The sequence below is a fragment of the Oenanthe melanoleuca genome, chromosome 1A, assembly GCF_029582105.1.
Source record: "Oenanthe melanoleuca isolate GR-GAL-2019-014 chromosome 1A, OMel1.0, whole genome shotgun sequence".
Classification (NCBI taxonomy): Eukaryota; Metazoa; Chordata; class Aves; order Passeriformes; family Muscicapidae; genus Oenanthe; species Oenanthe melanoleuca.
In genome coordinates this window covers 16,011,086-16,024,449 of record NC_079334.1, presented here as the reverse complement: position 1 = coordinate 16,024,449, position 13,364 = coordinate 16,011,086, and the positions used below count along the sequence as shown (strand labels likewise).

The 13,364-nt window shown below is 36.3% G+C and overlaps 1 protein-coding gene across 4 annotated transcripts in view; it reads left to right on the top strand.

Annotated features, from left to right (window-relative positions):
* FGD4 (FYVE, RhoGEF and PH domain containing 4) overlaps positions 1–13,364 on the top strand; it is a 161,909-nt gene that overhangs the window by 98,293 nt on the left and 50,252 nt on the right. For 3 of the 4 annotated variants that reach the window (XM_056482589.1, XM_056482591.1, XM_056482590.1), the window contains 6 exons: positions 1,998–2,028; positions 2,201–2,296; positions 2,697–2,822; positions 4,876–5,016; positions 6,179–6,319; positions 6,490–13,299. In XM_056482589.1, coding sequence (XP_056338564.1) covers positions 1,998–2,028; positions 2,201–2,296; positions 2,697–2,822; positions 4,876–5,016; positions 6,179–6,319; positions 6,490–6,747 — 793 coding nt within the window. In that variant the 3' untranslated portion in view covers positions 6,748–13,299. Of the gene's footprint in view, positions 1–1,997; positions 2,029–2,200; positions 2,297–2,696; positions 2,823–4,875; positions 5,017–6,178; positions 6,320–6,489; positions 13,300–13,364 lie in introns of those variants that run through there. The other variant, XM_056482588.1, reaches the window with a different exon arrangement.

Sequence of the window (13,364 nt, the reverse complement as noted above, 5' to 3'; positions counted from 1 at the left end):
AATAGTGGTGTTTTGAAAATAGCCTAGGTTGCCAAAAAATAATTGTAGGTCCAAGAATCTCTCTGAGCAGATGATGTATCTAGGATGCATAGCACATTAGCTAACTTTGCAGAAATGCCCAAGATAGCTGTGAATGTGCTGGCTGGGAATTTGAGAGCAGCCTTGTCTGACTGAAGTGTTTTAGGACACTGGCTGTGTTAATCACTGGTGCCCCTGGGATCTGAGCTGCCCTGGTGCCAACAAGTCTGTTCACCTCAGGGCAGGTCCTATAAACAAAGCTCTCCCTCCCAGTGGATTTATCTCCACAGAACAGAGATTTCTGCAGCAGTATGCTTTCCTCTGCTCCTTAGGCTCATTTCCCATCTACTTGTTTTGTCCCAAGTATCAACCTTCTCCTGGAAGGCAAGCTCTCCTTTTATTTCTTAGGTCCTTTTCCTCCAGGTGCACTCTTCTGAATGGCATTTCTCTGCTTTCCAATTTATTAGTCCTTGTATCCTCCTTTTACTGAGTTACCTTCCACTTACCTTTTTGCATTGCCTAGACTAAATTGTCCCTGTCTAGACTCAAATAAAATTAGATGCTCCTCCTCTCCTCTTCGGCCTGCTTAAAAATCCTATCCTTAGCAGTCAGGATTTCATTGCAGAGAGGTGAGGATTAAATAAGCAGGAAAATGTCCATGGTGGGTACAGTTCTGTGTTGGCACCATGTATTTGGGGACAAACCATAGCTTGCCAGCCAATGAGCTTGCAAGCTACTTTCCTTTATGGAAAACCTGTAATATTTAATGAGACTTACAACAGAGAAGTGCAAAGATAACAGCATATATGTATTTACCTACACTTTCAAATTAAATATATACTTTGAAAAAATGTCACAAAAAAATCCTTTCCACTAAGATCAGCAAGATTTCTGGGACATGGTTTTGGCTATCAGTCATACCTACTGTAAATTACTGTGTGATACCTTGCTAAGTATTTTGTAAATTGTTTTGCCATGAACCTATTTCAATGGTGAAATTTCTGACGCATGTTTTAATTGGAAGAAAATTGATACAACACAGTAAGTTTATTTTGTTAGCTTTCCTTACCAGTAGGAGAAAGTTTATTGCATTATTTTAATTTAGGTGAGGGATGCACAGATTTTTATCTTTTGCTTTGTGATCACTGCTAGAATACATTAAGTCTGTACAAAACTGTGAAGGTATCATTGCCACAAAGCTCATATTCAATTATATTAGAAGAATCTTTATTAATGTATGAGTAGTGTAGGTACCCTATGCCTTAATGTCCTTAATTAATGAGCTTGTATTAACACTGTAATAATTTTTAATTTAGTCTTGGCATATTCTTTAGTAGTATATTTGTATTTATTTCTCAAACTACTACTGGAGTACATTTTCAATTACTGTTTTTAAACAGCTGGTAGATTATTTCTTTGGAAGGTTGCTGGTCAGGTACTATGCCTAATAGCTCAGATTTTGATTTTTATTGTAAGCAGGTAGGAAGAATGATTTTGGCTGCTTGGACAGGTTTCTTCTTCCTCATGTGCAGATGGTAGGTGGGAAGGGTAAACAGTAGTTTAGGATTCTACTTGCTTAAAAGTTCTGCTAAATACTGCAAAGCAACTCATGGGAAGCTGTTTTAATTGAGGCGTTGTAAAGGCTCTCTTTTGCATCCTTCAGAGCAATCTATATTAAAATTGAATTTTGTATGACTGGTATTACATAGTGCAACAGGATTTTTTCCCCAACACATTATCCAAAGAGGAGGCCACTTTTGGAGAGCCAGATACACTGAAGTGTCAATTCTCATGTTTCTAACTTTGTCTTCTGTTTTTGTTTGTTTGTTTTTCTTTTTTAAGTTGGACAGTTAATAATTAGTATTGTTTAAATTCTTGAGAATCACTGCAGTGTTACTTGGCTCTTGCAAGAAGTTGTTGATAGTGGGATAATGTTTCCTGAACTAGTCTCAAACTAATGTGTCAAATATTTCTTTTAGTTCTGAACAGGATAAAGAAGAATGGATAAAGGTAAATTCATCTACATTCTTTAATTTCTAAACACTTTGTCACTAAAGCAATCAGAAAAGTAATATTCATGTTTTCTGATTCTACCTTCTCTCTGCTGATCAATAAGTGGTCAGAATGCAGAATCTGTTTTAAATGTTACCATGTCTAAGGAATTTCTCCACTATTTCCTTAGGCACTTCAGAGTACTATTGAAGCTTTTCAGCAGAGGAATGAAACTTTCAGAAACGCTATCGCTAAAGAATATGAAGACATGCCCGTTGAAGTCTCTGTAAGCTGCTGTTATTCCTCTGTAACCTTCTTAATATCCATTGTGTTACCCAAGTGGGAAAAGTTTGGCAGAAACTTTGTTTTCAAGCTCATCATTCTTATTGCAGAGTAATCACAAAGCAGTCATCTTGCTGGTAATTGTTTTTCTTCATAATGCCAAACCTTGTAAACAAGCCTCTTTCTTTCTTGAAACACGTAACAGAGCACCCTTTCAGTGATGCATCATGATTTTTGACTGGGTTCTTTGTTATTTCTTTATGGATTTCAAAATGCATCTTGAGCTATGTTTTATAATTTCCTTTCCAGAGGAAGAGAATAATTATTTTCCCTATTTCAAGTACTATGCAGCCTTTTACTAGCTTTTAAAATTCTTTTATCCTCCTCCTGCTCCCCCACTTTAGAATGCTGAGCTTGGGAAGAGAGCGCCGAGGTGGATCCGGGACAATGAAGTCACCATGTGCATGAAATGCAAGGAACCCTTCAATGCACTGACAAGGAGGAGGCACCACTGCCGAGCATGTGGACATGTAAGTGCAAACCCCAGTGCCTGCTCAGCAGGCCTGGGAGTGTCTCCAAGCACCTGCTTGACTTCTCATGGCTCCTCGTCGTCATAGAATCACAGAATGGCTTGGGTTGGAAGGGATTTCAAACATCATCTATAGCCCCAACCCCACTGCTGTGGGCAGGGATGCCTTCCACAAGACCAGGCTGCTCAGAGCCACATCCAGCCTGGCCTTGAACACCTGCAGGGATGGGGCATCCACAGCTTCCCTGGGCAGCCTGTGCCATGGCTGTGGTGTCTGCTGCTGCACTTGTAGCAGCTCTGCATACCATCAGGGACCCTCTGCCTGCTTTAGCTGGCATGGTGAATTTGGAAGTCATTAGGAGCAGCATACATTTATGTATAATGTCCCAAGGCCCTGCACACAGTATATTATTAGTTTTGAGAGACCTCTACTAATATGAAGTGTTTCAAGGCCATTATTACGATGGCATAATCCAGCATTGTTTCAGGCAGCACTGGCTGACTCCACCAAAAGACCATAAAACCCTGCAGTTTTTCATTAGATTAACTTGGAGCTGCTCTCAGCTGGGTTCAGTGTGTAACTGTGTGAACATGTGCAAAGCATCAGGGAAGGAGGGAATGTGAGGGTGGGGAGAGAGTATTGCAGCTGCTGTAACATATCCAGCTTGAAAGCAACCACCAAACAGTGGTAGCATGACTTGTGAGTTTTCAGAAGTTAACACAGCAGAGCAAACATACTGTGCTTTCTTCTCGTGCCACCCAGCAGCTCTGCCTGTCTCCACCAGATGGTAGCACAAGCTCAGGTTTAGTATTTGTGGTACAGGCTGTCTTGTCTGGTTTCTTTCTAATGTTTTAAAGTGGTATGAAAGCCTGCTGCATTCATAATGCCACTTTTGTGCTTTGCAGGACATTAGAGACTTTTTCAGAAGCTCCAAATGATTGATTTTACAGTTTTCAGAGGGTTTTTCCCCAAGATTTTTCTATCTTAAAGTTCTATTAATGTTAAAACCAGACCGTCACCCTTCCTTTTCACTTCCCTTTTCGTTTAGACTCCTAACTACTTCCCTCTATTATAGTTCTATCACATCTCCATGTGATCCACTTCTCCTCTTAATTTCAAAAGATTTTTTTCATGGGAGTTAGTTTGGGTTAGCAATAGTGGCTTTCCAGAAGTGACTAATCTGGAATACTTAATTAGTATTGTCTAGTGCTACAAGCTGAAGGTGGTAATCTAGATTAGAACTGCAAAGCCTTGATCACAGTAAAGTTTTGTTCAGATGTGTTAATGGTTCAAGTCCATTTATGTATCTTTCTTTCTTGAAATAACTACACTTATATTTTTTTATGTGAAAAATCTTTTTTTTCATGTGGAAGGAGAATTCTGTGGAAAAACATTTCCAATGAAACAACTTTGATATCTCTCTTGCCTTTCAGTTACATATATACTGAAAAGGAAAAATCAGTGGATATTGGCTTATTTATTACGTGTATTTATGATTGAATTTTAAAATTGTAAATTTTATAAGTATAGGTATATATACATTTAAGCATGCTAATGTTTCTTAGCAAGTTGAAAAGTAGCCATTTCTGATTTTATTAGATTTTACTATTAAAAAGTCATCTCAATTGTAGGTTTTATTCATTCTGATAGGCTCATTCTGGTGACATAGAAAACCAGCTGGTGAACATACCTTTTCAGATTGGCATATAAAGAAACTGCCAGCATGGCTTGTACTATATTCTGCTTCTTTTCCTAACTTTAAACTACAGATATAAATAAAAGCCTAATGCAATTTTATGCAAAATACAAAATTTCCACCAGGTAAATAGGAAGAAGCACTTCTAGTTAAGAAGTAGTGCCACAATGTTGGAAAATTGTTATTTTCAAGTAAGTTATTGTTGACATATTATAAAGACATCTTTCTTGTTCTGTATAATTAAAAGATATACTAAAAATAGCATAATACTAATTTTTTATTTATATTTAAGAAACTTCTATAAATACTTAAATTTTATATTTTTTAAAATTAAATTTTGTATTTTTTTTTCCTAAGGTGGTCTGCTGGAAATGTTCTGATTACAAAGCACATCTTGAATATGATGGCAATAAATTGAACAAAGTCTGTAAGGATTGCTATCATGTAATAATTGGTTGTACAGACAGTGAAGAAAAGAAGAGGAAGGGCATTTTGGAGGTATGTCATTCAAAAATACTATGTATGTATAGCTGCAATAATTTTGATTCATCAGTAGGTGAAAAATGGTAGCAATCTTGCAGAGTTTATTTTCTCTTTGAGAAATAAAAAGTATTTGGATCAATAGCATTCCGTTCCATAGATCTTGGTTTCCAGCACTCACCTTTGCTTTGTTTCTTGCAACTTTGCACTTTTTAAGGGAATTATAAACCTTAGAACTTGTTTGCTTCTTTCAGTTACATCATCTCCTGTGACAAAATTTAACCTTCCCTTATAAATTTTCAATTTTCTTCTTCTGCACTTAAGCTTTCATAGCAACAAACTCCACTGCTACCACTTGATTTTTGAAAATATATATCCAGACTGAAAGAACTGGGGATGGAAACGAGGAGAATGGGGGAGAATTTTACTCCTCCTTCAGAGTCTGAGTAGTAAGATGCTGTTTTGATCAATGTATAAAATGCACATTTAAGTTGTCAGGTTGCTGTCAGCTTTTGGCATCTGAAAAGTCAAGGAAATTTTAACACATAATCATTTTGTGTTCTTTCTTATCATCTCAGGTTCACTATTTAACATGAGTAGCATTTTAGTCTGTCTACAGATTTTAAGCAATTAATCTAATCTTTTCTGTAGGATTAGTGCTTGAATGCTTATGTTATTCTTAGAAATGTGTTTGAATTTGATTCTGTTGTAATATTTTGACTGCCAAAGTAGATAAGTTGTCATGTTGGATAGTTAGTGGAACTTCAGTGCCTAACATGGTGTTAATCTGGAAATCAGACAATGTTGTAGATGCTCAGATACCGAGGCTGGCTCTGGTGGAAAAAATGAAAACTGGAGTATTCCAGATATAGACTTCTGTCTATAAGCCTAAATTACTGATGAAAAAAGGAACAGATTACACATGCTAAGGGAATATGTGTTGTGATTGTATGTCTTTAAGATATATATATATATATATATATATATATATATATATGTATGCTCTCCATAAATCCAGTCCTTCATGATCTTTATTGGGTATTTCCTGAAGCTCTTTTGCAGATACTATCCAGGAGTTGATACGAATGGTGATAAATTTCCTGCTTTTCTGTTCTTTCTGATTTTAGTCTTTATTGAAGAGAAGTTTATTTTCCTTTTTATGCTTTCTACTATCTCCTAGATTGAATCTGCAGAAGTCTCTGGAAATAGTGTCATATGTAGCTTTCTTCAGTACATGGAGAAGTCCAAGCCATGGCAGAAAGCATGGTGTGTCATACCCAAACAGGAGGCTCTTGTGCTCTACATGTATGGTGCTCCACAGGTATGTACAGGGGGAATGGAAAAGATTATTCTCACTGATATTTGAGGAAAAGACAGCAAATAGCTTGGGAATGGAGGAAAGATCCAAGTGTTTTCACCAAACTGTACAGCAAATGAGAAGAAATGGGTAGATTAGTTGTCCTTTCTTAATAAAGAACTTCTCCTTCTTAGGATGTTAAAGCTCTGGCTACAATTCCTCTTCTGGGCTACACAGTGGATGACACTCCAAAAAGTTCTGACCTCCCCCACAGCTTCAAACTGACCCAGTCCAAGTCTGTGCACAGCTTTGCTGCAGACAATGAGGAACTGAAACAGAAGTGGCTAAAAGTTATCCATTTAGCTGTCAAAGGTGAGACACCAGAATGTCAAAATGAACTGCAAGTGAATTTAGAAGAACAGCCTGAATCTTCTAAAAGATCTGAATGCTGAAGCTCAAGAACACATGACATTTTTAAAAGATTTCAGTTGAAATTGTGGTTAACCTTGTTGTTAACCTTTCCTTGTTCAATCAAGAAAAAAAATAAAAGAAAAAAAAAAACTTCTTACTACCATAAACATCTTGGCACTTTATGTTTGGGAAAGAATTCTGGTCTTTTTAGGGATCTTTTTCTTATATTTATGTTCTGTCAATAAAAGTAATGTACAGGTCCATTTCAGAGACTTTTTTAAAAAAATGTGAATGCTATTAAAAATATTAACTTTACTGTACTACTTGTTTGTGGTAAGGCAATTTTTAAAAAATCCAGTTGCTCTTCAGTTAACAATTGCTACTTTCATTAAGAATGCAAATATTTGAAGCTTTCTACTTGCATATTAGGACTTGCAACAGGATAAAAGATATACCTCCACATTGTCAAAATACATCTGTACTTAAATATGCAGGGACAGTTAGGTTTGATGTATGTAGTCCATAGATTGATTTCCACAGTTCTGTACATATGTTGTATTCACTTGTATGTTTTTAATTAAAGTAATGCAAATTGCTTTCACAGGTATATTGGCTTTTGCAGTTTCAATTTATCAAGGAAACAATCTAGTGATTTTCAATCTAGAAATAAATACCTGAAATATGAGAAAACTATATATAATATATGTACAGTATTAATATGTACAATACTTGATTATTGCTTTGATTTCATGATACTGGTTCTTATTAGTGAATAATTTATTTTAAAAAAAGCATGTTTTCTATTTGAAATTAAACACAGTCCTAAATTAAAAAATACTGTTCAGTGATTTGTTTTAATAGATGACACTCAATGATCTTGATACTTTTATGCATCAAAAAATTAGCAGTAATGTAAGTGGCATGCAATGGACAAATGAGTTTCAGTTCTGTTTAAATAAGTAGTCAATTTTCTTCACTGTTAGCTTTTAAGAGTGCAGTAGTTTCTTGCTCAAATGCAGTATGTGGTTTGAGAAAAGCAACAGATTCTAGTAACCTTCTGGGAATGTGTGTTTTTGCTATTATGGCTATTGGAGCAAAAGAACATTTTGAACTTAAGTTTTTTAATTTTTGTAGAAGATTAGGTATTGTTATGCTTATTTATGACAATAATCTTCAAGGATTACTGTTTTAAAGTGGAGCCTACTTTATAAAAATTGAAGTCTGAGCTCACAAATCTGAAATGTTATGAACTAGCATTAATTGTTTTTTGCTTCTGGGTATAAGGACTCACTGGCTTTACAATATTAAGTTCTTTATGAACTTCCATTCCTATTAGAGTTTTTATACATAGAGGCAAATGACCTCCCTAAAAAATTTACTGTAATACACTTGAATGAAATATGGCAAACTCAGAAGTAGTGACTGACTATAAATTAAAATCATTGCTATCTTTCCTTTTGAAATCCTTAAAGGAAGGAATATATGTAACTTCTACAATCAGCTTGTCATAAGAACATTTAGGAGTCCTGCTTCTCAATAAATCTGCAATCTGTATTTTAAATCATGTCAAGCTGAAGAGCTCAGGTTCAGTTTTGTATAGTAACATGACAGATTTAAATTGTTGGGTTTTTATAATGAGTTTGCCAAACAGACTGTCCACTGACCTACTCCTGCTTTACTCTTTCTGCAACACTATAGGGAAATAAAACCCAACTCATTTTTGCATTTAGGAAGGGATTAATATGTGTTTGTAGCGTCAAGCATACATGAGCATGCAGTGTCCATCATTCCTTCATAAAAATGTCATGTAATTTAAAGTAAGTGGGATGGATTTTGCTCTCACCTGCACAGATCCATAACCATAGCCTTTAGATTCCAGAGCTTTACACCAGTGTTAACAATGATCAGGACACAGTTTGGTAGAGTACTAACTCTCCAGCTGACTTCGTGCATGTCAGTTCTGAATTCTCTTCCTTGGGTGCTCCCTGTGTCCAGATTATTCTGAATATAACCCTAGTATTACTTTTATCCAATGGGCAAGCTCTTCTGTAATTGTCTTAAAGATTTTAAGTTACTTCTACTGGCAGCTGTGTTTACCTTTAGCAATGGGCAGCTCAAGCCTGTTTTGATTCATGTTGGTGAGTACCATCAGATTTTTACTGTGGTAATATAAGATCTTCCTACCTAATATATGTAATCTTACATATACTTTGGCAAGGGAGGGGGAAACATTCAGGTAAGCAAGTAGAACTCTTGGTGGCTATCTCTCCTTCACGGCCATCTCCCAAGAGTGGGTATCTTCTACAAGAGCCTCAAGTGCAATTGTGGGATATGGAGTTGTCTTACCACATCCCAATGTATAAAAACAGTTTCCCATGGTCAAGGTGTTGAGCGTAAAGGAAAGAAGTTGCTTTAAAGAAGTAAGTCCTCAGATAGGAAGGACAAAGCTATACTGAAAATACAGTGATATGACTGTAGAATCAATTAGGTTGGAAAAGGCCTCTAAGATCACTGAGCCCAGCCATTGCCCAACACTGCCAAGTCCACCACTAAACCATGTCCCTAAGTGCCACATCTACACATCTTTTAAATACCTTGTGAATACTTAAATACATCTACACACCTAATAAATACCTGAAGGACGGTGACTCAACCCTTTCCCTAGGAAGTCTGTTTCAATGCTTGACCTCCCTTTTAGTGATGAAATATTTTCTAAAATCCAATCTAGCACTCCCCTGGCGTAACTTGAGCCCATTTCCTCATCTCCTATTGCTTGTTTCTTGGGAGAAGATCCAACCCCCACCTTGCCATCACCTTTCAGGGAGTTGTAAAGAGTGCTCAAGGTCCCTCCTGAGCCTTCTTTTCTCCAGGCTGAACACCCACAGCTCCCTCAGCCACCTCTCACAGGGCTTGTGCTCCAGACCCTTCACCACTTCTGTTGCCCTACTCTGGGCCCACTCCAGCACTTCCATGTCCTTATCCTGCCTTTCATGTCCCAGAACTGGACATGGCATTTGAGATGCAGCCTCACCCATGCCAAATACAGGGGGACCATCACTGCCCTCATCCTGCTGGCATACTACTGCTGATACAGGCCAGGAGACCCTTGGCCTTCTTGCCCACCTGGGCACACACACTGACTCATGTTCAGCTGCTGTCAAACCAGCACTCCCTGGTCATTTTTCACCAGGCAGATTTCCAGCCTTTCTTCTCCAAGCCTGTAGAGCTACAGGGGTTGCTGCAACCCAGGTGCAGGACCCAGCACCTGGCCTTGTTGAACCTCTTAGAGCAGGCTTGACCCATTGATCCAGCCTGTCTGGGTCTCACTGCAGACCCTTCCTGCCCTCCAGCAGGTCAGCTGCGTAGTACATTCTGTTTTCTAAGCTCCTGCAAAACTAATTCTAAGCCAGGTAGGAAGCACCATTCCACTTAAGCAATTAGAAGCAGTAGTTTCTGTTCTGCCTTATTGTTATAGTGGTATTGAGTAGTTGGCAGCATCTCCCAGACAAAGCCCTACATTTGGGCATAAGCAATCTGAAATGAAGTTAGCACTCAGTTGCTTGTTTGGATGTTAGCCTCACATTTGCTCTCAGCCATTAAATTCTATATAGCATAGGATATTTTATTTATCCTAGTGAGACCCACTTCATGTTCTCATAATCAATTGCTTGGTCAGAATTGTTCTCTTCTGAGTCAGAATGCCTTAGCACTCAAATATATGGTTCTGTGCGTATTTTGTGGGAAAAGTATGTATTACCAATATTAAAGAACATCAGAAGATGGAGAAATTGCTTCTAAATTTAACCAGCCTGTTGTCTTCATTCTCCAGAACAAGACAAGCCCTTCTAACAGCATCCCAAACTTTAAATTGTAAATTATGACTGCAGAGGAACAAATACAAAGTTGTAGCTGCTGTGGTTTAAGAACTATGATGAAAGCAGTGAAATTAAAACAATCATTCTAACAAGGTAGAAGCTGTTCCCATTTGAAATAAATTCTTAAATTCTTCAAGGAAAAAAAGGCCTTATATTTGTGAGCATAAAGCTCTTTGTGTAAGGAATAAATTGTAACTAAGGATTCAATCATAATGCATGAATGCATGTGAATGCCTCTGCTGAATTTTTTAAGTTTTGCAACTCTTGTGTTCAAGTAATGCTTGTTTCTCACTTTAAAAGTCATCACTCTTCTGTGCGATTTAAAGCAGATCAAAAGTTATTTTAGTGGTTTTATGTGTGTTCAACCAGAATAAGACTTAATTTTATCATTCGCATTTTTGGATCATAGAAGTATATTTTTTGAAATTACTTATTTTTCCCCCTACCATGGGAAAATAGTGTATCATGATTTCTGCATGTCTGCACCATTCCTCCAGACCCTCTAAAAATTCTCTTTTGGTATCAGGTACTCCTACTTGGTTGAAGAGCTGCTATAAAACTTGTATTATGTAGTATTTTCAATCCGTTTATGCTGAGTAGTTTTGTTTATTCCAAAGTGTATTTAACTTATATGTGCAAAATAGATATTGAGAGTACAAAACATTCTCTTCTATTTGGAGTAGAATATTAATTGCATGTATATATAGTAGCACCTTTTTATGCAAAACCATCTCAAAGTGCTTTATAAATCTCCTCAAGGATTCTTACTCCCTTTCGTAGAAAAGAAGATTTATATTGTTATCATGTTTTTAAGTTATGGATGAAGGCAAGACACTGATTAAATACAGAGTAAATACACTACCACCTAAGGATACATATATTAAAACAAGTGGGAAAGATGTGGAAACACTTGACAGGCTGTTTGGGTTCCTTACCACATAGCTAGTATAAAGATCATCAGCGTTTCATTTCAAGGAAAGATTAAATAAAATTAAGAGAATTATTTCTTATACTGAAGGAAAGAGTTTCAGGAAAGAAAGAAACATTCCATGTAGAAATAATCCTAAGCAATAACAAAAGGTCTTTCTCCTTATAGCTGGTATAAACTAGCACAAGCATGCTGGAGCTATTATACCTTAAATGATTTAAATTCACATAGAATCTGCCTTACATTATATAAGGACACTTGTGGAAGATGAAACTTCCACTACTTCGGGGGCTGCTGAGATTCCAGGTCTCACCTGGAGTCACAGAGCTCAGGTGAACTTCAGATGGAGGTAATTGATGTAGGGGTGAATGTAAACAACTGGAAATATATATCCAAAGTAAATGATTGGAGAGAAATAATTGTGTGGCAAAACTGACTATCCTTAAGGTAAATCCCTTGGTAAAATGGGCATCATTTTTAGTCTCTGTGGTGTACTGTTATTTGAAATCTGAAATAAAATACATGGGGTTACTGTTTTTTGTTTTTGTCTATGGCCCTGTTGGTGTGAGGAATTTATCTAGCTAGTTCTGACCCATGGCACTGTAGTAAGCATGTAAGTTCCTCAGTCAGGAGTTTTAATCTGCTCATCAGATTATTTCTGAAATCCCCTTCCTTTAACAGATCATAAGATTAATTTAATGATTACATATGTGTGTGTATATACACATATGCATATGTATGTGTGTATATATGTGTATTTATATATTTGAGACTATTATTCAGATGACTTGTTTTCAAGCAGTATTTTACAATCAAAAAATACACTGTGCTGCATTCAAAACAGAATGTATAATGACTGTGTTGAGTATGCTTTCCAGAAAATGATGGAGATAGATCTGCTATTGTGGAATATTTACTATTTCAGTCCATAAAAACAAACACAAAAGCCCCCACAAACATGCTAATTCCAGTGAGGTATTTCAATCAATCAGCTTCCTTTGAAACCTTGTGATTAAATTTCTTTCCAGAATAGACTATGGCATTTTGTTTCACCCCTTACTCTTCCTAGCACAAGTGAATGTAGAATATGTTTTTTCTCAAAATCCTCAAGGAGATTTCTTTGAATAAAACATGTTTTCAGCCACAGCATAATACCAACCTACTTCTGTTTATAGCTCATCCTCGTAGATTCATTAAGTATTTATGATGGAAACATTCAGAAAAGAGGGAACTATATCAAAGCATTTTTGCATCTATGTGTCCTGGTATTTTTAAGCCAAACTTGTAGCATGTAGAGAACAGTTTGCAATTGAAATATTTTTTTCTACCAGTGTATTTTCTATTCTGCAGCCCTTAAGGCAGATTAATACATTAATTTTAGTGGGAGCTGTATCAGCTGTAATGTTTGACATAAGAATTATAGGCTACACATGTTAATTTCCCTTCATTAAGGAAGTATTTATGATTTTAATTGCAAAAACATTTCTTAAAAGAAATAGTAATTGGAAGAAGTGTAAATTTGTTTTGGTTTTGCAATAAAGTTAATAATATTAAAAAGGTGAAATACAAATTACATTGTAAGTTGTGCAAATGTAAGTCATCATTTTTATGGTTAAGAAATATAAGAATGTAAAAAAGTTGAAGATACTGTACATATTTTCTGTAATATATGTATATTTGATCCTAAGGAGGGTGAAGAATTGTAAAAATTAAGCACTTTAATTCATGTTGAGTACTTAAAAAGAACAGAAATTTGTATCCTGTAAAATAAAAGCATCATTAAATAAGTATTGCTGGTTGACTTTTTTGGTTTTTTTGTCCACCCACTGTTCATTTTGCTGATTAAACCTTTGAG